Genomic DNA, 21,447 nt, shown 5'->3' on the forward strand with positions numbered 1-21,447 from the left:
TGTGCATTTATCTCTTAGTTTTGATTCTTTCCCTTTTTGCATTAATTCTGGGAGATGTCAACGTGTTAGCAAGCCATGCAAGCATGTAAATGTTGATGAAAAAGATCTGACACTGATTTTGGAGGGACTGTGGCAATAAGAGGTAATGCAGGGCTGGGAGAGAGGCGGTGTCTCACAAAATGGGTGAACATGGATAATAATGTGTAATAATATACAAGGAGGTCTTGGTGGTGTGATTTTAACAGTCACCTGCCCTCCAAGGGGAGAGATCCATGTTCTTAACATCTCTTGATCCCTCGAGCACAGCAGAGGGGTGCAAGAAAGCTGCTCAGGGCAAAGCAGTTCTAGAATGCTGTCCTCTCTCACAGAAAGATAAAAGGACAAAGAACAAGTGTTGTGTTAGGAAGCTGGTGGTGGGCTACAACAGGCAGATAATGGTTCCAGTCCCTCTGGTTGTTTGTGACCTGATCCATCTGCAGTGAGTTTCTGTGGATAACTGCTCTTAGAACAGCAGCAATGGGAGCTGACAGCGGCTTTCCTGCACAGATAACACCTCGTGAGTTGGTTTCTCTGCTGCTGGCTTTTCTAGTAGTAATTTCTGACAGATTCCTGAAGGCTTCCAGCCCACAACCCCAAGCTGGCCATCATGATGTTCTGGTGCTCAGGTTGTGGCATTAAGGTCTGCAGCTGCTGCGCAGAGCTGCAAAAGTCAGCCTGCTGAAGTGGGAAATGGGATTTCTCTGCTGACTGTTTCCCATCAGTGCCCAGCATCTGGGAACCCCATCTCTTGGCAGTGAAGGATTAATTGAAGCTGCTGGGTGTAAGCAGAGCTTTCTGTCACTCTTGGCAGCAGCAGATCTTTCCCAGCACAAATCTGTGGTGGCATAAAGTCCCGATGCCAAAGAATTAATGAGAAGGGTGCAGGGCCTGGAGGTGAATGGCAAACTGCAGGGCTGTGGTGTGAGCCCTTAGCAGCCTGCTGAGGTGTGCAGCATGCAGGGAGGGCTGCAGGAGCAGCAGGTAACGCTTCCCACACTTCAGCCTAACCCTGTGAGCTGCATGCAATGGGTGCCCAGCAGCTGGCAGGAGTGCATCCCTGCAGCACAGCCTGAGCATGGCGCTGTGCACTGCATGGTCCTTGCTGACAGCATTCCTGTGTGCAGAAGTGTGGGATGCTGGGAAAGTGGCAGGGCAGCACAGCTGGGAGGATTGCATCACCTGTGCTGGTTTTTTTGTCTGTTCTGGGCTGAACCTTTCCAGCAGCGCACTTGAAAGAAGAGCAGTGACTGTGTGGATGTCACTGCGCACTGTGGCTTCCCTCACACTCCTGTCTGGTGTCGAGCTCTGCAGGGAAGGCTGTCTGTGTGTCGTGGTGCTTAGGGACAAACAGCCTCCAGAGCCGAGCCCACCACAGCACCACAAGTAGTATAACTTTACAACTGGGTAACTTTATCAAACTGCTGCTAATTTTGTCTTTTCCATTTCTCCTCTGTTCCTGACACAAGGAATTGCGGAAACGTGTTCTGCTCCAGCTGCTGTAACCAGAAGGTGCCAGTTCCCAGCCAGCAGCTCTTTGAGCCCAGCAGAGTCTGCAAATCGTGCTACAGCAGCTTGCACCCGAGCAGCACCAGCCTTGATCTTGAACTGGACAAACCCATCACTGCCACATCAAACTAAAGGCCCACCTGGGAGGCGGGGCCCTTCCCCGGGCAGAGCTGTGTGATCTCAGTGGGCTGAGACTGGAAGGACGAGGGGGCGAGGAGTGCTGCTCAGTGGGACGGAGCTCAGCCGTGCTGTGCTGCTGCAGTGTGGGCATCTCCTCTTCCAGCCGTTCCCCTTTCCTTTCTGTCCCGTTCGTGTGTGTGTGTGCGTGTACGCGCCTGTGTGTATATATATAATAATATATATATGTTTGCTTGTTTGCTGGAAGATTGTACAAGCGGGAAGGGAGCTGGCACCAGAACCAGATTTCCCTTTTGTATTTCACTGTCCCACTGCTGACCTGCGTTGCAGACAATTCGATGGAGGAAAGGAGACGAGGGGGATCGGCGCAGTCGGTGTGCAAGGTGAATCGCTGTAGCCTCAGCGCTAGTGCTTTCAATCACTCCTGTTACTTCCAAACAAGAAACTGCTGTTTGGGAATTTGTTGCTGCTAGAAGAAGTGGGAATCTCTTTCCCAAGAGAGCACTCTCCCTCTCTGTTCTTAGAGTGGGCTTAGCTGTCCTCGCTGCGTGAAGGGGATCGCAGGCTCTGCTGCCGCAGCCCCGCGGTGCTGACTGGGGACAGCTGGGCAGTGCTGGCTGCAGGAGGTGCCCGGTGTTGGTGAGAGGTGAGGAGGGGCCGAGCTTGGTGTCACACCGACACCTCTCTCTGAAGTTGTGTAAATGCGGTTCCTTATTTAAAACCAAGTGGGAAAGTAGCAGCCCTCTGATTTGTGTCCTTGTCCCACCGTAGGTTGTTTTGCTCAGCGCAGAGCTCCTTATCACAGCTCCCTCTGCAGCCACAGCCCTGCTGCTCCTGCTGCACTTCAGTGAGGGCACTCAGAGCAGCAGCACTTCCAGCTGTGCTGCACTGCACTCCTGCTGCGTTTGGTCCCACAGGAATGCACTGTGCTGCAGCGTTCTGCCACGGCTGCTCCTTTTCCAGTGTGCTCCAGCTAGGAAGGACCTGCCTGAGGATTATACCAGGGCTGTCACAGTACATCGTGATTCCCCTCCTTCCTTCTGCCCCAGCCTGAGTTGCTTTCCGAGTCACCTCAATAAAGTGTGGATCTCTTCAATATATGTTTTTAACTGAGTGGTAGGTCCTCGGCCCCTTCTCCCTTTTGATAGAGCAGTGTTGCTCAGTGCAGCTGGGCAGGAGGATGCATCTGGTCATGTCATGCTCTGCAGCACGCTGCCTGGCCAGGCTTACATCTCCTGCACTGTTCTGTAGGACAGAACAATCCTGTTGAGTATCTGAGAGCTGAAAGAAATAACGAACAATCGTTGGGAAGGGAGCACTGCCCTTCCCTGCAGCGTCACAATCGTGGTCTGCAGTGTCAGACAGAGACCATCTCATTAAGTCTGGTGGGGAAAAAAATGACACAGAACTTCCCGTGCCGGCACTGCTGTGCTCTGAGCTGAGGCTGCATGGACAGAAATGAAGGCGTGGGGGCTGTGCTGGCACAGGGAAGGGGCCTGGGAGCAGCAGGAGAGAAAAGCAAAGAAAAAGCTGGGTTCTCCCATGGAGTTTTTATCTGTTTTCTCCTGAACCAACGCAGCGATGTGCAGGCAGAGCTGTGGGTGCTGCAGTTGGATGTGAAGCAGAGGCTGTGAGACAACAGCGGTGTGCGGTGCGTCAGAAACACGCGTGGGGTTCTGCAGTTGTAAGGACAGGTGCCAAGAGGTTTGATACGGGTTTCTGGGCTCTGTGATGTACAGTGTGAATAAATGCTTGCAGCTCTTAGTCTTTTTTTGATCGACGAAGCACTTTTTTATTAATATTATTTTTTCTTTGTATGTAAAGGAGGAAGCAGTATCTCTCCATAGCTGTACATATAACCTGTCTCTCCTACAGAGAGTAAAGTGCTCCTATATTTTTCATTTTTGTCAAAGCGAGAAGTAAATACTTTAGAATTGTTAAATATATAAATAAAAGTGAATAAAGTTTAGCATTTTTGCATGGGAGCATTCGCTAACACACGTTCCAGTTCTTTACCTTTCCTTCCTGCCCTCCAGCGGGGCAGCAGCAGGGGAGGACACACAGCAGTGCAGTGCTGGGGCAGCAGGGCTGGGGGGAGTCAGCCTCCTTTGGTTTCTTGGCTTTCTCCCCCTGTAACTCAGCCCCTCCTTCAGAGCGTGCTGCCTCTCTTGCCTTTGGAAGAGGGGATTTTCCACTTCCCCCCCTGCAGGATCGTTGCTTTGCTCTCACACAACCCTGCGTGCTGGGTGACCTCACGGCTGGGGCTGGTATTTACAGTTTCAAGAATGAAATAAAGCAACTTTAAGGTTGTGCACTGTTACAAACATGCAGAGGAGCAGCGGGTTTTCGATTACACGCCAGGATCTGATTTTATGGAGCTGCTTTTGTACACGAGTCGCTCCTCAGTGCTTCTGTGCAGCTCATCCCAGCAGCTGGGAGCCCTGTGCTGTGCCACCTCAGGAGCACTGAGCGCAGCCCCGGCTGTGCTGGAGGAGCAGTGACTGCAGAGCTGTTTCCTGCTGGTTGGTGGGGCACAGCACGCAGGTGAGGCTGAGCTGAGCGGCAGCACGCAGCACTCAGCCAGGTGTTTGCTTTGGTGGAGCAGTGTGGGATTCCAGTCTCAAACTTGCGTCAGAACTGATGTCAGCATCAATTGCAGCATCGCTGTGACACACATAGGAAATGAATAAGCTTTCTGGAGGTCAGAAATTATTTTTCTTTAATATCAGTACTGACATGTCCAGCCTTGGTGGAATTTGAGTGATGTGGTTGATGTGATTTATTTCCTCCCAGGCTGTTACAGAGCAGCACTGGGCAGCAGTGCTGCCTTTGATGCGCAGTGGGTGACTTTTTGTTGCCCATCTCTGCTGCCCGTGGAGCTGTGAGCAGGGAGGAGGCGTCCAACAAGGAGCACTGCAGCAAAGCCTCTGCTTTGGGTGATCTTTAAGCACAGCAGAGCTGCACTGGGACAGGGGAGAAAGAAAGAACCAAAAGCACGACTTAACCAAGCAGTGACCACTGATGGGTTCTGTGATGGCAGGTGGGCAGTGAGGTGAGCAACTTCTGGTCAAGAAAGACGTTGTTTCATCCAGGTGCTGAGTTGGGCAGCGTGAGCCATGGCTGCAGCTCCTGTGGAGGCACCACCAAGAAAACGCCATCAGAGCACAGGCAGCACTGGAGAGCAGCTCTGTGAATGAGAAAAAACAAAGGTTTTCTCTTATAAATCTAAATAATTTCAGTTTTTCATTGCTTTTCTTTATAAGGAACGTCAGTACTCAGAGAGCTGCTGCTTCAAGTCATTGTCTGCATCTGATAATGACTGGATCACTCAGCATTTGCCTAAAACACAGTAAGAGCATCCCAACATCTCCCACTGGCTGCATCTGCACCGGCAGAAACTCAGCACCAGGTGGTGCAGAGATGGGTTTGGTTCAGAGGGCTCTGCTGTGTGCCCTGATTGCAGCATCGTGCCTGCAGCTCCCTGAGGTGGCTCTGGGACTGCTCCCTGCACGGCCATAGAGCCTAAGGAACAGGGCTGGCTTCTGATCAAAGCACTCAGCAAACCGAGCCAGCGTGTGGCAGGTTTGGGCTGGCTCTGTTTGACACCTTGATGATCTGCATGAGGGGATTGCGAGACCATCAGGAAGTCTGGAGGTGACACCATGCTGGGAGGAAGTATAGATCTGCCTGAGGGCAGGAAGGCCCTGCAGGGAACACGCTGGGACCTTGAAGTGTGTCGTGAGAAGGACTGTGAGGCTGTGCAGGGTCTGGATGCATTGAGTTCTTACAGGGAGTGAGGGAGCTGGGATGGCTCAGTCTAAAGAAGAAAAGGCTCAGGGGAGACATTATTGCTGCAGCTCCTGAAAGGAGGTTGTGGTGAGGTGGGGATCAGCCTCTGCTCCTGGATAACAGCAATAGGACGAGAGGTGGTGGCCTCACGTTGCACCATGGGAGGTTCGGGGTGGATATTAGGAACAATTTCTTCTCCAAGAGTGGTGATGCAGTGGCAGAGGCTGCCCAGGGAGTGGGGGGGTCACCATTCCTGGAGGTGTTGAGGAACCATTGGGGATGTGGTGCTGAGGGACACAACCAGTGGGCGGGGGTTGGGCTTGGGGATCTTAGTGGTCCTTTCCAACCTTCATGATTCTATAAGTGGGGCTGATGTTATTTCAAAGCTGCACCAGTGCTCTGGAGCTGAACACTTGTGCAGACCCAGCCACTGCTGCCCTGGAGATGGAAATACTTCTGTTCATCACCAACCCGCATCAGGAGCTCACCGTGCTCCCTGCAGCCCGCCTCGGATGCAACACAACGTCCTGCACTCTGCATCTGCAGAGGTCCCTGAGCGTCTCCCTGTTACCTGTCTGAGTCACAGCCTGCTGCCTGCGGGGCTGCCGGCGTACACCAGGGCGCTGTCCAGGGACGATTCCTCGGCGCTGTAGCTGCCATTCCCCAGCTCTGCAGCCACGGGGCAGAGTTCCTGCCTGCACCACCTGAACAGAGAACGCGGCGGTCTGTGCGAGCCGTGCTGCACACACGGCGCTGGCTGCTCCCGAGGGTCTCCCCAAGTTGGATGATTCTCATCGCTGTTGGGGTGGAGGTTCCCCGTGCAGGGAATGGCAGCGATGCTGCTGGGAACCAACCCAGAAGGCTGTTTGTTCCACCCGGGGTGTGAAGTTGGGGTCTGACCGCAGCAGATCACACATGTGGGCAGAGCAATGCCGCAGTACGAGAGATCACCTGAAGTGGTCGGAGTGGCTTACCTCTGAGCAGCACAGACATCAACGCAGGAGGAGCCGGGCCGAGCCGCGTGCTCAATGAGCAGAGCTCCTGTGAAAGAACACGGCACGTAAGGGCTGCTGGGCTTCAGGGTGGCTGAGCTTCTCAGCAGCGCTTCCCGTGCTGAGCTGCCACCGCCGGAAAGGAGGAGGGACAGCAGCCTGAGCAACCTGGCTGAGCTGTGGGTGTCCCTGTCTGCTGTGGGGGAGTGGGACCAGACGGCCTTTAAAGGTCCCTTCCAACTCAAACTGTTCTGTGATTGTACGACAGAGCTTTCTTTAAAACTCCGCTCCTGAGCTGGAGCGAGGCCTGGGAACAGCAGGACTGCTCGCAGCCCTCCCTGGTCTGAAATTCACTTCTGTCCTTCCTACCTGCGTAGATCCTTGCTAGGGAGTAGGAGAAGTCTCTTGCTGCCAGCTCCATGGGCACTGCCCCTTCTGAAGCAGCTCCTTGGCAGAACCGTGCGAGGCGGCCGGCAGCATCCTGCACCCACTGCACTGCGGGCTGCAGCTCTGCGCTGCTCGAAGCCAACTCCAGTTTGTTCTGCAAAACAATCACAGGGAAAAGGACGGCGTGTTGACCTCCTGCATGGCAGCAAGGCCAATGAGGGGACAGCTCCGAGCACCCGAAGGGGCTGTGGGTGTCCCTGCTCATTGCAGGGAGTGGGACCAGGTGGCCCTTCAAGTGCTTTCCAACTGAAACGAGGCCCTCGGGTGCTGTGCTGCACCTCTGCAGGTTCGCATCTCTCCCTGCAGCAAGGCTGAGGGTTGCCTTGGACAGAAGTGCAAGCAGGAACAAGTTTGGATTTACGCAGCAGAAAGCTCTTTTTGTGATTCAGTCTCCTTTGAGGCCATTTATGAACCGACACCTGTCAGTACCTGCAGTGTCGGTGCTGTTCCCCACCAGCACACCAAAGCAGCAGTGCTCAGCTGTGCAGCCAAACCCTGTTTTGTTTCCTGTAATGCTCCTACAAACAACACCCCCTGCCCACGCTGCCCTGTGCTGTCTGACTGCTCCTACAAGGACAGCACAATCCTCACTGGTGCTGTTCTGTGCTCGAGGCAAAGCAGTACAAGAACACTCACAGGATGTGCTGTACGAATACAAAAACCCCCTCATTAAAGCGGGCATCCAAGTGCCAAGACAAAGTCCAAAGAACCCTCCGAGCCCACAGAATGCCAATGAGGTGGTTTAAAAATGGATCAAAGTCCCCAGGGGCACAAACAATATCCCCAGCAGCTTGGGTGGGAGCCAGCACTGCACTGTGCTGGGCTGCAAACAGACACAGCCCACGCTGCCCTGGGTGTGCTCCCCAAGCTAGCTGCCATGCAGGATTGTCTGAGTGGTTTTCAACAGCACGGCGATCAGCAGCAACGTGGAGAACATCAGAATGGGGCTGGAAGCACAAGTGTCATCTTTGTATTTTGTGGACTCTCACTTCAGTAAGCTGCACTGATTTCTTGCTGTGCTGAAGTGGTTTGGAAAGGACCTGAAACTGTCACCATACAGTCCAAACTCTGCAGACCCCTGCATCGCGTGTCCCAGTCCCAGCTGCTTTCAATCAGCATAAGCCTGTAGAGGCCAGCTTCTTTCCAGGCCATTTTTAGAGCCTACCACCCTCTCCTCCACTCCATTGCCTTCAGTGTCAGACTGAACTGCTCGTTAATTAGTGGGTATGCTCATTAATCCTGCTTATGAGCAGATCTCGCTTTCTTGTTTGGTAGTCAAATTGTTTGAGGTATTTTTCCATCAACAGAAGTTATATGAGAGGATGGTAAGGACTCGTGTTGGAGGTCAGTGCCCAACTGCAGCCCCTGCTGAGCAGTCAGGCTCTGGTTAATGCGTTTGGGAGCTCCTGGGGGATGGATCAGATCACCTTCAGGATACAGCAGAGCCTACAACACGAGGTTATGTTTAATGCCATGCTCTGCACCGCGCTCCTCTCCCTGCATTCACTTCACATCTCCCTTCTGCTGAAGTTGTGCTGAATGGAGACCACAAAGGTATCACCTTTGCTCTGTGCCCCAAAAGCAAACTCTGAAGGCAGAGAAGCAGCCCAGAACTCTCAGTTCTCATGGGGGATGAGAAAGCAGTGTCTGCAGGTACTGAATTCCAGCAGCCCAGGATTCCTAAGTATACACTGTGCTAATGTGATCTGAATGGCTCTACCTCAATTAGTAATCTAATTCCTGAGGGAATATCCTCTGATATGGTGATCGTGCCTTCCAGGCTGGTTTGTGCACCCCTCGATGGCATGGATCAAGCCAGATGATTCTCATTTATCTTCGGGAAATTCTGAGCTTCTTTGAACTCTCCATGGCTGCCTTTGCCTGAGCACCTTTAAAGGAACAGCCTGTGGGTAAGGGCAGGGAGCTGCGCTTCTAAGGAGGCAGCAGTGGGATTCCTTTGGCTCTTTCCATCTTTTCAGTGGGAATAAAAATAGAAAGTCATAATGCAGTAGGTGGCCCTAGAGAAGGTTTTGTATTTATCAGGCTTGTGCTGCTTTTCCAGCTTAAAGAAAAACAACAGAGCAAAACAAAAAAACCCCCCACAAAATAATTTTAGGCTCAGGAAGGTGACTCACATTAAAAATGTACTTACACTGGTGCCTTTCTTGAAGAGCACTGACAGTGCACAGCTCCTCATTGTAGAGATGAAATTGTCTGCATTTTTTGCAGCACACAAGGATCCCAAAATAAACACTGCCTGTGTTCTGCTTTTGTAAGTGCTATTTAAAAAGCAGATTTGTGAAACACCTTCAGAGTCTTGTCTAAAGCCTTGAGTTTGTCACGTTCTCTAGCAGTCTCAGCCAGGAGCACCAACACCAAGACTGCCAAAGTGTCAAACCAGGCTTACTGGTGCTTGGCTCACCTGCACTGTGGAGAAGAACACGGCCATCACCTGCCCCTGACTCTTGGTGAGGGACCTCAGGACATCAAGAGATAGGACATTCGTTGTTCCTTCCCATATGGACAGCACCTGCATGATAGAATCACAGAATCACAGAACTGTAGGGGTTGGAAGGGACCTCCAGAGATCATCGAGTCCAACCCCCTGCCAAAGCAGGATCCCTACACCAGGTCACACAGGTAGGCGTCCAGGCAGGTCTTGAACATCTCCAGAGAAGGAGACTCCACCACCTCCCTGGGCTGCCTGTTCCAGTGCTCCGTCACCTCACCGTAAAGAAGTTCTTGTGCACATTGGTGCGGAACTTCCTGTGCTCCAGCTTCTGGCCATATCCCCTTGTCCTGTCTCTGCACACTGCTGAAAACAGTCTGGCCTCGCCGCTTTGCCCCCCACACCTTAGATATTCATAGTCCTGGATCAGGTCCCCTCTCAGTCTTCTCTTCTCAAGGCTAAACAGGCCCAGCTCACTCAGCCTTTCCTCATAGGGGAGATGCTCCAGGCCCTTCACCATCTTTGTGGCCCTCCGCTGGACTCTTTCCAAGAGATCCCTGTCTTTTTTGTACTGAGGAGCCCAGAACTGGACACAGAACTCCAGATGAGGCCTTACCAGGGCAGAGTAGAGGGGGAGGATCACCTCCCTCGACCTGCTGGCCACGCTCTTTTTAATGCACCCCAGAATGCCATTGGCCTTTTTGGCCACAAGGGCACACTGCTGGCTCATGGCCAACCTGTCGTCCACCAGGACACCCAGGTCCCTCTCCGCAGAGCTCCTCAAAAAATCAGCCTACAGCACCCGGTATTCCCAGGAGGTCTCCCATCCAAGTACTAACCAGGCCCGACCCTGCTTAGCTTCCGAGATCGGACGAGATCGGGCGTTGCCAGGGTGGGATGGCCATAGGCAAGAAGAAGAGATTGTGGGAGAGCACAAAGGAGCTGTCTGAGGCTACTGCAGTAAAGAACAGCAAACATGAGGCTACAGAGGTATGGACAGAGTTATAGGAGATCGAGAAAGTCTCCAGAGATTTCATGCCTGACCGCAAGTGGAAAGAAGCACTGGTGAGGAGAGCTAGGGAAGTTTGGGGATGTATGCTGAGTCACGGCCTGAAGCACTGACGGAGCACCTGGGGAAAGGAGCCCTGGGAGCACAGGTGAAGGCAATTCAGCTGTGTGATGGGAAGGGATGGAGCCTGGCTGCACCTCTCTTAGACCTCATTGAAGGGCTGGCTGCCACCAGGGAAGGATCTCTGGTTGGAGATCCCTCTTTGATGGAGCTTTCTCCTGGAATCTTCTGAGCAATCTTCTTCCCTTCCTTTATAGCACCTCTTTATTGTCCCGGTCCTTTTATTGTCACACCTTTGTTGTAATGCCTTTCCCATTGTGTTGATCTGTCCAATCCCTACAGGGGAGGACTATGTTTTTCTTTGAGCCTGTCTGTACCAGGCAGGTTAGAAGGACTATAGGGATGAAGTGAGGCACAAGCTCTTCCTGCTGTTTTCTTACCAGAGTATCACGAACTATGACTGGCAAGCCTGTATCCTCCATGTAACCTTGTCCTCCAAAAGACTCCATTGCCTCAATAGCAATGGCAGAAGCCTGCAAATAAAAAAAAGCAGAGAGCTGACATAATATACAATGCACAGAGGGAGAAAGTGGCCAGAAACCTCTAACATCACACAGCAGTTCCTGCCAGGATGGGACTGCCTAAGTCCCACTGAGTTGCTGAGGCAGGCTGCTCGTTACACAAGGGGAGGTGCAGCCTGGGGAATGAAGACTGGGCAACATTGAGAGGAGACATGAGAAGCAGTCAGAGCTGGGGAGAAGCTCCAGGAGGAGTGTTTGTCACTGTAGTCCTCTCTAAGTAAGGGTAAACCTGTGGCTTGCTTGGTGCATAAAGCAAGTGCCTGTATTTCAGGAGAATCTTTACCACCTGCTTGCCTATGATGTGTAAGCTTCTGTGTGTTTAAGCTGATGGCAGTTAAGAAGGAGATAGACCCCTTAAGTGAAAGCTAATGCTATTAACACGGCTACCTCTCTTCTATTTATTCATAACTAGGAGAAGGATATTTCCTGTGGCTCAGGGTCCCAGTTTAGCCTTGGAACACAGGGAGTTCTGCTAAAGCCCCAGCAGTGTTCCTCTGTGTGGCACATGCAGTACATCAGAGTGCTTGCTGTGTCTGTTCTCCCCAGCTGGCTGACCCATGGCTTGCCTGCCAGGCAGCTGGCATGCTGTGTCCTTCCTGAGAGCAAGGTTACAGGTCTCCCAGTTGAAAAAACCAGCCTCAGAACAGAGCAGCCATCATGCTGCAGGCCCTGCAGAGGGGTCACTCACTGTCTGTACCCCGTGCTACTACCGCCCTCCGTGTTGGCTGTGTTAGCCAGATCTCTTTTCCAGTTCTTTTGGAACGCACAGCCCTGCTCCAGACAATTTGCTTGTTCCATACCTGCTTCCCCGTGTATAGTTTGGCAACTGGCACAAGCAGTCTCAAGAGAAGCTGGTCCTGCTCGCTTGCCATGTTGGTTTCTGCAAGTCCAAGCAGCCGAGCCATCTCCATAAGCAGAAGAAAAGCCCCTCGTGTCTGCACCTGTGTGGGGAGAAGCAGGGAGTTTTGCTGGTATGGGTCCTGAGCTCAGACTGATCCCAGCCTGGGCTGCTGAAATGCCATGAGACTGTCTGGAAGTGGCAAAATACATCCCCTTCTCAAAATACATCCCCTTCAGAGACAAAGACCAGTGACCAGCAAGGCATGACATGTTAGAAGCAGCCCAGTATGAAGAAAGGGCCAATGCCATTTCACTGGGCCTAACAGGAGCCTTATCAAAGCTTCCATCAGTTATGCAGGCCACAAATCCACGCTCTTTCAAATGATAACGGACACGAGGCTGCACGTCTGATAGTCTCTGACCACCAGATCTGCAAAGTCTTTGACAGGTTTCATGCAACATTCAACATGCTGCCTTGGCAAGCTGCAATGTGCCAGGCACTGGGAGATGGAGATTTGTTGCTCCTGTGTGTAATGATGTGCTGTGGGGCTATGTGGGATCTGGCCTTTCTTTTGGAGGTGAAGTTCTGGCCATAGAATGCTACAGACTGGGAGATGCTAAAGCTTTAAATTATGTTTGGCAGTTGTTGGAGTAACATTCCCTCTCCTTCTTGCTCCATTCTGCATGCAGAGTTTTAAATGCTGGTTTAAATACTTGCATGAACCTACTGCAGCCCAAGGATAAACAGTGGTATTACACCAGTTAAAAGAAACAGTGCCTGGATGGATGAGGAGAACTGTCTGCTGCCTTTTGAAGTTTTGGTAGTGGGAGGAAGCTGCTGTGTCTCGTGGGTTTAGTGGGCTGCTCCAGCTCAGCTTTGAGGCAAAGCTGTGAGACATTTTGCCACAAGCGAAGGCCCACAGCCAGAGTGCCAATTCATACCTCTCCTCTACCATTTAACATTATTTCATTGGATGAAATTTACATCTGGAGGCTGTATTCAAACCCAGCTCCTTGTGGTGGTGAGCACTGTGTGGGTACACTGACAGCAAACCTGTCTCAGAATATGCAGTGGGCCCCCTCAAGGGTTCCTAGAGCCCGCTGAGAACAGAACAGTGGGAACAGTTCATCTCCTGTTGTGTGAGCTGCCAGTTATGCTGCATGAGTCTGCATCAGCCCTGCATGTCTGTTAACTGCAGTTTAGGAGGCTGTGGTGTCTTGCTTGGAAGCTGATGGTAATGACCAACTTCAGAGGCAACAGCATAGTAGAAGCATGCATGAACTCTGGCATCCCTCTCAGAACAGCTCCCAGGTAACTGGTATTTAGGATAACCTATGGTGCAGCAGAGAAGCCAGATCCATCATCAGATCAAATCCCAGTAGACTATGGCAATTCCCCAGCTCTCTACACCTGATTTCCATACAGAGCCAGACTGGCTGTGCTCACGAGCCACTGAGGATTCTTGTCCTTCTTCTGTTTTTCCAGACTCAGCTTTGCTCCTGGAAGCCTTACCTCCATCCGGGCTATTGTCTGCATGTGCAGGGGATGGTCTTTGAGGAGCTTCCCGAAGACAACCCGCTTAAGGGCATACTGCCTGCTCAGACTGATCATCCTAGGGAGAATACAGACAGTGCAAGGTGTCAGAGAAGCAACTTTCCTACTTCCTTTCCAGGCTTTCCCTTCCAACCATCCTCACTGGATGAGCCTTGCCTGGCTGCACCATTCCAGCCCAGGTCACACACAGGCTAGCTCTTTCTAGCGCTGCTGGCTTCCAGACCTGTGCCTGCAGAGGCAATGCTGAGCACTGCAAACTTCCCTTGTGCTCATAAGCTGTTCCTTCAGCTCTGGGGGGATCCATGCTGCCTTCACCTTCTCATGGAAGCTACTGCACCAATGACGTTGTGGATCCGAGTTATGTTCAGCATGTTGGAGATGGAGGCCACTCCACGACCTTCTGCAGAGATCTGAAACAAGCAAGGAACAAAGGTTGGAGCTGAAGCACCTCCCTCTAAGTAAGAGTTGTGCCTAAAGGCAGATAGATATAGTCTATCCTCCAGAGGCAGAGAGATCTGCTTGCTTTAGAACACTGCTGTCTCATTTTAGCTATGTGGCATACTCAGAGAGATTTGGAGACCAGCAGGAGTCAGCATGATCAGTTCTGGTTCCTGGCTGCTTGTTCTACCTGTATGCTACACAGAACTGTCCCTCAGCTGGGATAATGCAACTGCATCAGGGAAATGACCAGCTTAAAACTACTTTCTTTTTTCTCCTGCATGATTTTCCCTGAGCTATTCACAGCTTCAACAGAGCCCTGCTGGGGAAGGATTCTGTGGAATGAGCAGGCAGCCACAGATGTGGAGGAGATACACCCACTTCTTCAGGTGGTATCACTGCCAGCACCTCCAAGAGTGGCCTGCCTTGCCAAGCCTGCCAAGTCCCGAGAGGATGGGCAAACCTCACTCACCAGCTCTGCTTTAGCTCCATTTAGCCACAGCTCTGCTGTTGCCATCTGCCGTGTGCCCAACTTATCTTTCAGTCTTTGCACTTGGATACCATTCAGCTTTTCCTCCTCATCTCGAACCCTCAGGAAGAACAGGGACAGCCCGCCGGAGCCCTGGGGTCGTTAAAAAGGCATGCAAAGAAGATTTCATTACAATGAAAAAAGGAAGTTAAAAGTTCCCCTCCTCCTTCAGGCATTCCACCACAGAACAGACCTGTTTTACATGTCCTTCAGCATCCTCTATCCTGGCTAGGGTTAATGCCATATCAGAATCAGCTGCTGATGTAAACCATTTAAAACCATGGAGATGATATGTGCCATCTGGCTGCTTTCTGGCCACGGTCTCTGTGCCGTTAGCTGCAAGAAAGGAGCAGAAGATCATGGCTTTACAGGAACTCCTGTATCAATCGATGCTGATTTTCAGTTTAAGCAGCAGCTCTTTTTAAGTCGCCCCATGCTATCTGGATGAAATATGGATTAGCTGCTAATCTCTTTCACTGACACTGGATAAGAAATGCAGCCAGAGTTAAGAACTAGAAAGGAAAAATGTTCTGTTTAGCTACAAGTCTTCCCAGCAACAGTCCAATCTAACAGTGGTAATGGCAGTGCTCTGTAAGCAAAATGTCCTGTGGTTTATAATACGATGCCTCTGTTTCTTTAGGAGCTACCTCAGCCAAGAGCCACAAGGGATGCCATCATCAAGAGTCCTACAATGATGGTCACCTCTGTAGCTCTCCCTCCACAGCTGATTCTTTCACTTCTCCAACTGGGAAGAAGGTTCATCAGAGGCAGGTGACTCTCTTTCCTGCAATGGGGTCCTGAGGTTTCCCAGCCCATCGTGCTATTGTAATCATTTGCCAAAGCTGAAGGTCAAGGATGCTCCCTCAGTCCCACCTGGGATGGATCTGACTGCCTTGCTCAAGGTTGAGATCACAGAGTTAAATATCAGTGTGCAATCTGAGCAAGGACCAGAGCTCTGTACCTGTGCAGCAGTGCACAGAGGCTGGGCCTTCTGTTGGCAAAACACAGCAGGATTGACATGACTTGATGTTCTCAGCCCTCACTAACACACCTGGCTGCTGCCCACCCCTGTGCACATACCAACATCAGAGCCCCCCCGGCGCTCAGTCATCCACTGGCCAGAGGTCCAGAACTTCCTGGGGTCACGAGATGTCAGATGGTCAAAAGCATTTTTCAGAGATGCAGGAACACCCAGTGACTGTTTTGGGGGAGGGAAAAGAAACTAAAATCATACTGAAGTAGATGCAATTAAACATTTGACTTAATTAACACTGGTTTGTCCTACAAGCATCCTCACCAGGCTCAGAATGCATTATCTGCAATCAGGGCTGTCCTGCACTACATCTGCTTGCACTACTGACAATGTGAAACCACCTGCCTTGAGTGCAGATGCACTGCGTGGGCAGAAAGTGCAGACTCATGTTACACTGAGGAGTGCTGAGCAGCACTGCTGACCTTGAACTGCTGCACTGCTTGACAGCTGGACAGGTAGCTCCCAGGGCAGCACTGGTGCCAGTATATCTGTGTACATCTTTGGATGTCACCAGCATCCAAAGAGCTCCAGGAAAAGGTAATTCCCTTGTGGAGTTTTGTTTCTCTTGAATTGGAATGCCCAGGGCTAGCTAGTTTCTGCCTGGCTTTTCTCTGCACCCCACACAGCTAGTTACATAGTGCAAAGGGTGTCACTGAAACACAGCCAGACCTTCAGACTGGGAAGCCTTGATAGCTCAGATCCATCTATCACGTTTGGATCTGGCTCAATTCATTTAACTCCTGCTTCACAGAGGGGACAGGAAAACAAGGCTGTTGAACATTGTAGTAAGAAAGGGGGGACAACTTTCCAGCTACTGCAGTGCTACGGGATTTGTATGCAGCTGAGGCCTCACTGTGCAAGTACTGTATGCAAACATAGAAGCTGGCCTGGGTGCACAGACTGTAACTGAAGCAGAAAGTCAGGTGAGGGGAGATGGAGCTGAGTCACAGAGCAAGGCAGGGCCATGTCCAGAGCCAGAAGGCAGATCAGCTCTCCCTGGTCCTTGGCCAGCTCTTCCAGGACGTGGGCTGTGTCTTCAGAGAGCAGCTCAGCTCATACCTCAATGACTTTGGCTGCTCCATCAGTCATGGCCAGCGGACAGTTGAAACCCCCAGAGGCGGTCGAAAACAAGTACAGTTTGACAGCCTGGTGCACACGGCTAGGAGAGAGAGTGAAAACAGGCAGGTTTTGCAGCAGTTCAGCAGTAGGAGGATAAGATGTCTTGACTAGGAACAGAGGGGAAAAATACAGCCAAAATGGGTTAGTTAGACCACTCATTTCAAGGAGAAAAGAAACAGCTTCAACCATGAAGGCAGAAGTGGAGCAGAAATGTTTCTCAGTCCCAGAGGAACTGCGAGTGTGGGGCTGGATGGAAGGCACCGATTGCCATCTGGTGCACATTAAGTGCACTTCTTAAAAATAAAAAATCTGGGTCTATCTCCAGAGGCTGGAACACAATGAAACTACAAGTAAAATTCCAGACTTCTGTGTTACGAGTAATGCATGTAAAGCTGGAGCAGCACAGGGAAGCCAGGCCCCAGAATGAGGAAAGCGACATCAGAGAATATTATGATCAACTGCAGGCCATTAGTTACACCTTATCATTGCTGATGTGGAACATTATAATGGACAGGCACTGCTGTTCAGTACAGCAGTAGGTGTGCTTTTCTTCATGCATCACCTCTTATCCATTACACAACAAGTTCAGTCCTACCAGATGCTGAATACAGCCTGCAAGACACCAAGTCACTCCCATTCCACCCAGTTACCTCCAGTTGGAGTATCTTCTCTCGTAGGCCTCAGCAATCAGCCCCTCTTCTGCTGCAATCTCTTTCATCCTCTTCCAGGCTGAGCAGGTGACAATGTGATCCACCCGCTGCCCCCAGGCATCGTACTGCCGAAATACAGGGGGATTCAACTCACATTCCCATCCTAGAGGTCTGATCTTGGTTAGCAGACGGTTTCCAAACCCCTCCAGCTCCTGGTTCACCTCCTCCAGTACCTGTGAAGCAACAAGAGCCTTTCAGTACTTGCTTGGAAGGCGGGGGGCCTCAGTGCTAATTGGAAAGGCAAAGTACTGGCCATATTGTTCTGGGCACTGATGATCTCTTGCCACTTGGCTCATTGTGCTCTGTGATGCAGCAGGACAGCTTGTCTCTTGGCCTCTGCTGGCACAGCTGTGCTCAGCTGTCACATTTTTTTTTCAAAATCGTTTTTTTCAAGTTACTTCTGGCAGCATCTCTGGGTTTTACAAAAGACAGAAGAGTTGTTGTATCGGGGCTGAGAGCCACACAGATGCATATGAGAAAGGGATTTGGACGAGATGATCTCGAGGTCCCTTCCAACCAAAGCCACTCTGTGATTTAGTGCTGGAAAAGAACGCCAAGGAAAAAGGTGCCAAAAATGGAAATCCTTCATCTCTATAGAAAAACTTCCACTGAAATCACCAGTTAACTCCTTATCAGATTGGAAAAGAAAGAGGGCTCAATCATCCATAACCCTGCAGACATTCAAGGCCAGGCTGGATGAGGTCCTGGGCAGCCTGATCCGGTGGTTGGCAACACTGCCATGGCAGGGGTTGGAACTGGATGGTCTTTAAGGCCCCCTCCAACCTAAGCCATTCCATGCTGCTCTGATTCGAGCTTCTGCCTTGCACATAGGGTGTGTCTACATTCAAATTTCCACTCTGCAGCCAGCTTCCTGATAAAGATTCATTAACTCTCATTTTAGCCAGGCTTGGCTGGCTTGGACACAGGAGTCTGTCCATGGCTAATGGACAGAAACCATCACCTGCAGAGAAATGACTCATCCCCACTACCTCAGCTCCTCGTGTTAAGGTGATGGAATTGTCCTCTGCAGGTGCTTGCTCCTCTTTACTGTCTGCAGCCAGAGCCTGGTGAACTTTAGACATAAATAACCTGATTTAGACATGGTTAAACCTGGGTAACCCAGCCCCTAGCATGGATAGTTAGCAAAAATATGTCCAAAAATATTATGGGGGGTCATGCAAGCATCTGAATAAGATTAATTTTCAACAGAGGAATACTTTTTGCTGTTCTCTAAGCCCATAAAAGATGCTCATTTCCTCCTCAATAATTGCAGTTGTGGAGGTGAATGCCATATTTGCTGTGACTGAATGGTGCAATTATAAAACACATTAATTTGCCATTGAAGAAATACAAACACTGCTTCCTTTCCCTGCTTCCCCTTGCATTGACTTTTCATCACACTCCATCCCATATGATTGATTCTTGCACTGCTCTGTGTAATGAGAATCCTTCACACACTGTCCAGCCTGTGCTCTGGAAGTCTCCATCCTCAGAACACACGTTGTTCTTTCAGCTGAACAGTGCAGCAGCCTTAGAAATCACAACACAAGCCCAAAACCCACATGAGCCCTGGGTGCATGCCTCCAAGGCTTATTGCACTGTAACTATTTGAAAGCTGTTTCAGAGAGACAACCTAAGAATCCAAAGTACAAGGATTTCACTAATCCCTGCAGCACAAGAAGAACCTTTGAACCATTTAGCTGGAGGTTTTTGCAGGCAGATGAACATGAGTTCAACACACAGGTCTCCTGATCAGCACACTCCTGCCTGCTCACTACCAACAGTCCCTTTACCTCCATATCCACATCTTCTAAAGAAACCACAGCACCTAGCCGTGAGCTCTTGCCCTGACCACACCTCTGAACCACTGTCCTGCCCAACTGCATTTCTTTCCAAGGGAAAAGAACAAAATCAGAGCTGCTACACTTGTACATCACCACGCACTGCTGCTGGGGCACCTGCAAACCATGAGGTTCCAGGCTGCAGCCACGAGCCAGCAGCATCTGCTGGCTGGTCTCCTTTACCCCAATCAGTGCTTTGATGTTCCAGAGATGAATGGAGTGAAAACACACCGAGAGCACAAACACACAATCCTTTATATTGAGATTTCATTACAGAGGGATCAAAGATCAGTGGACATCTCAAAACTGCGCTTAAAAAAAAACCAAACAGGTGCTTCCTGCTGTGTTCTCCAGAAATCACCTTCAAACAAAGAAATCCCTTGTTCCATTCCAGAGAAATCTCTATGTTCACCGCTAAACACAGGTAAATAGCGCAACAGGAATCAATATCCACTGTAGTGGTGTCTGCTTCAGGGCGATGTGCCAAGCTGCGGCTGCTGCTGCCGTCCTGGACAGGAGAGGGGGGTGCTGGCATGGAGAGCAGCCCCGGGCTGCGGGCAAGGCAGTGCTGCAGGAGGCTGAGAGCAGAGCGAGGCAACACTGCCCCGCTGGGACCGCAGGCAGAAATGTAAGGGAGATTTGCTGATGTGGGTATTGCAGCCGCTTTGTCTCCTGGGGAAGGAGTGGAGAGCAGCTCTGACCCTCTTAATTCTTCAGGAAATGGGAAGAATCAGGTGCAGAGTAGGAGCGTCCTCCTTCAGAAAGGCCACAGCGGTGCTTGGAGATGCCTCATTCCTGTCTTTCATCCCGGCAGTGCCAATAGCAAGCTCACGGTGCTGCTGTTACACTCTTACTGCCCCAAGACCTTCCTGACCTGCAGACCAAGCAGGGGCAGGAAGAGCATTGCTGGCAGCCAGGATACGTCTCCTTTGCTCGCACAGTGGCTTTACCGGCTCTGCTTCTGCTGCAATGAAACACAGAGGTCACACCCAGCTCCATGAGATCTGACCCTCAACAAGTGAGACAAACTGTAGTCCCTGGGGGGATGGCAGAGCACAGGCAGTGCAGTGAGCCCAGGGCTTCCTGCAGGATGGAACCGCACAGCACAGCACGGGCTGCTGCTCCTCCCCTCTGTACCCCTGCAGCTCTGTGCTGAGCCTTTGCTCTCTGAATACCAACTCAGAAAAGCCAAGGACTGTTGTTGAGAAGCAGCAATTCCCGAAGGGCCTTTGTATCCTCTTCAGCTTATGGCTGAGATCAGCCTTGTTACTTTGTTTGGCAAGGGATTTCCTTGAAAATCCTTCTTCCCCAGAGAGAGGGGAGGGGAAGAGCACAGCACATTTGGGATGCACCTCCATTTTTTTCCCCCTTTCTCTAAAATTTCTTACTCTGGATGACACCAGACAACAAATGTACGCACTGACAATCTCCAAACACTCTTCCAGGAACATCCAGACCAGAGGAGCCCGCCCTTTCTATTTCTGCTTATGTCCTGGAAGTGTTTTTCACCCCTACACACACAAAAAGTTTTAAGGAACGCTGCTAAATTCCCCCCAGTTAAACACGGAAGGCACAAAAGGGTTCAGAGAAAGGTTCTGTTCACAATGACCAGCACTGCAGTGTGTACACACACACAGACACACACGTCAGACCTTGGGAGGAAGGTGTGCCTCCAGGTAACTCCGAAGCAAAGCATCCTCCAAATACTGGTTCCCGGGCTCAGGCCGCTCTTGGAAGAGGGTCTCAGCTTCTCTTCTTGCAACAGGCATTTCCAGGTCTGCTCCCACTTGCTTCTCCTGCAGGCTGACCTGCTGGCCTTGCCCTGCCGTTGTGCTGAATCCTCTAAAACTGCAGGCTTGGCACCTGTCCCAGCCGTGACGCAGCCTGCAGGTAGCACCAAGTCTGCACAAAGCCAAAATAAACATGACTGCAAAGCTTCAGCACGTCACGCTGACAGCTATCACCTTCACTGCATCATGTTTTCTTCTAACGTTGTTGTATTATTCTTGAAAATGAACCCTGTCTTTTCTCCTCCCTTGGGGAGGAGCTTTTCAGCAGCTGTTGTTGACTGAACTAGGGCAAAGGTCTTTGGAAGGAGATCAGAAAAAGGCCTGGAAAACACAGGTACTCAGAAAACATCGTGTCTGTCCATAGCAGTTGTGCAAATCATTGTCCAAGCTTCCCAGAGTCGAGGGACCAGCCTTGGTGTGCATCCAGCAGCATCCCCAGTGGATTGCCTGGAATAACGAGTTTGGAAATTGTAACGAGATGAGAAGAAAAACTTACAGAATTCCTGGGAAGGGGAAGAAACGCTTTAGGCAGGTTATTCTTATAGAAGATCTATATCACAATCTTATGCTATATTATTTGGC

The 21,447-nt window shown here is 50.9% G+C and overlaps 2 protein-coding genes and 1 non-coding gene across 12 annotated transcripts in view; 1 reads left to right on the forward strand and 2 right to left on the reverse strand.

The window, feature by feature from the left end:
* Positions 1–2,779, forward strand: part of MTMR3 (myotubularin related protein 3) — a 71,665-nt gene extending 68,886 nt beyond the window's left edge. For all 5 annotated transcript variants that reach the window (XM_090152676.1, XM_090152674.1, XM_031592109.2 and 2 more), the window contains one exon: positions 1,506–2,779. In XM_090152676.1, the coding sequence (XP_090008802.1) occupies positions 1,506–1,677 (172 nt within the window). In that variant the 3' untranslated portion in view covers positions 1,678–2,779. The remainder of the gene's footprint in view (positions 1–1,505) is intronic.
* On the reverse strand, positions 2,709–21,106 carry LOC116228352 (acyl-CoA dehydrogenase family member 11-like). 6 transcript variants are annotated; one of them, XR_016472097.1, is made up of 16 exons: positions 20,728–21,106; positions 17,175–17,407; positions 16,465–16,564; positions 15,453–15,570; positions 14,566–14,708; positions 14,316–14,465; positions 13,721–13,815; positions 13,364–13,463; positions 11,811–11,951; positions 10,870–10,962; positions 9,334–9,441; positions 6,834–7,005; positions 6,447–6,513; positions 6,044–6,176; positions 4,689–4,870; positions 2,709–4,347 (listed from the first exon to the last, which is right to left on the reverse strand). XR_016472097.1 is itself a non-coding variant. In XM_090152680.1 (16 exons), the coding sequence occupies exons 2-15, from the start codon at positions 19,608–19,610 to the stop codon at positions 6,053–6,055; spliced, it is 1,818 nt and encodes a 605-aa protein (XP_090008806.1). In that variant the 5' UTR covers positions 19,611–20,036; positions 20,728–20,867; the 3' UTR covers positions 4,368–4,870; positions 6,044–6,052. The 6 variants fall into 6 exon arrangements, 5 of the variants coding, with proteins under 5 accessions (XP_090008806.1, XP_090008805.1, XP_090008804.1 ...); XM_090152680.1 differs by lacking the exon at positions 2,709–4,347 and adding an exon at positions 19,437–20,036 and having other exon boundaries at positions 4,368–4,870; positions 20,728–20,867; XM_090152679.1 differs by lacking the exon at positions 2,709–4,347 and adding an exon at positions 19,437–20,039 and having other exon boundaries at positions 4,368–4,870; positions 20,728–20,866.
* On the reverse strand, positions 10,151–10,269 carry LOC116228744 (5S ribosomal RNA). Its single transcript, XR_004166855.2, has one exon. It is a non-coding gene; the product is annotated as a 5S ribosomal RNA (ribosomal RNA).
* Positions 21,107–21,447: the final 341 nt, after the last annotated feature.

Source organism: Phasianus colchicus, chromosome 18 (assembly GCF_987193195.1).
Source record: "Phasianus colchicus chromosome 18, bPhaCol1.hap1.1, whole genome shotgun sequence".
NCBI lineage: Eukaryota > Metazoa > Chordata > Aves > Galliformes > Phasianidae > Phasianus > Phasianus colchicus.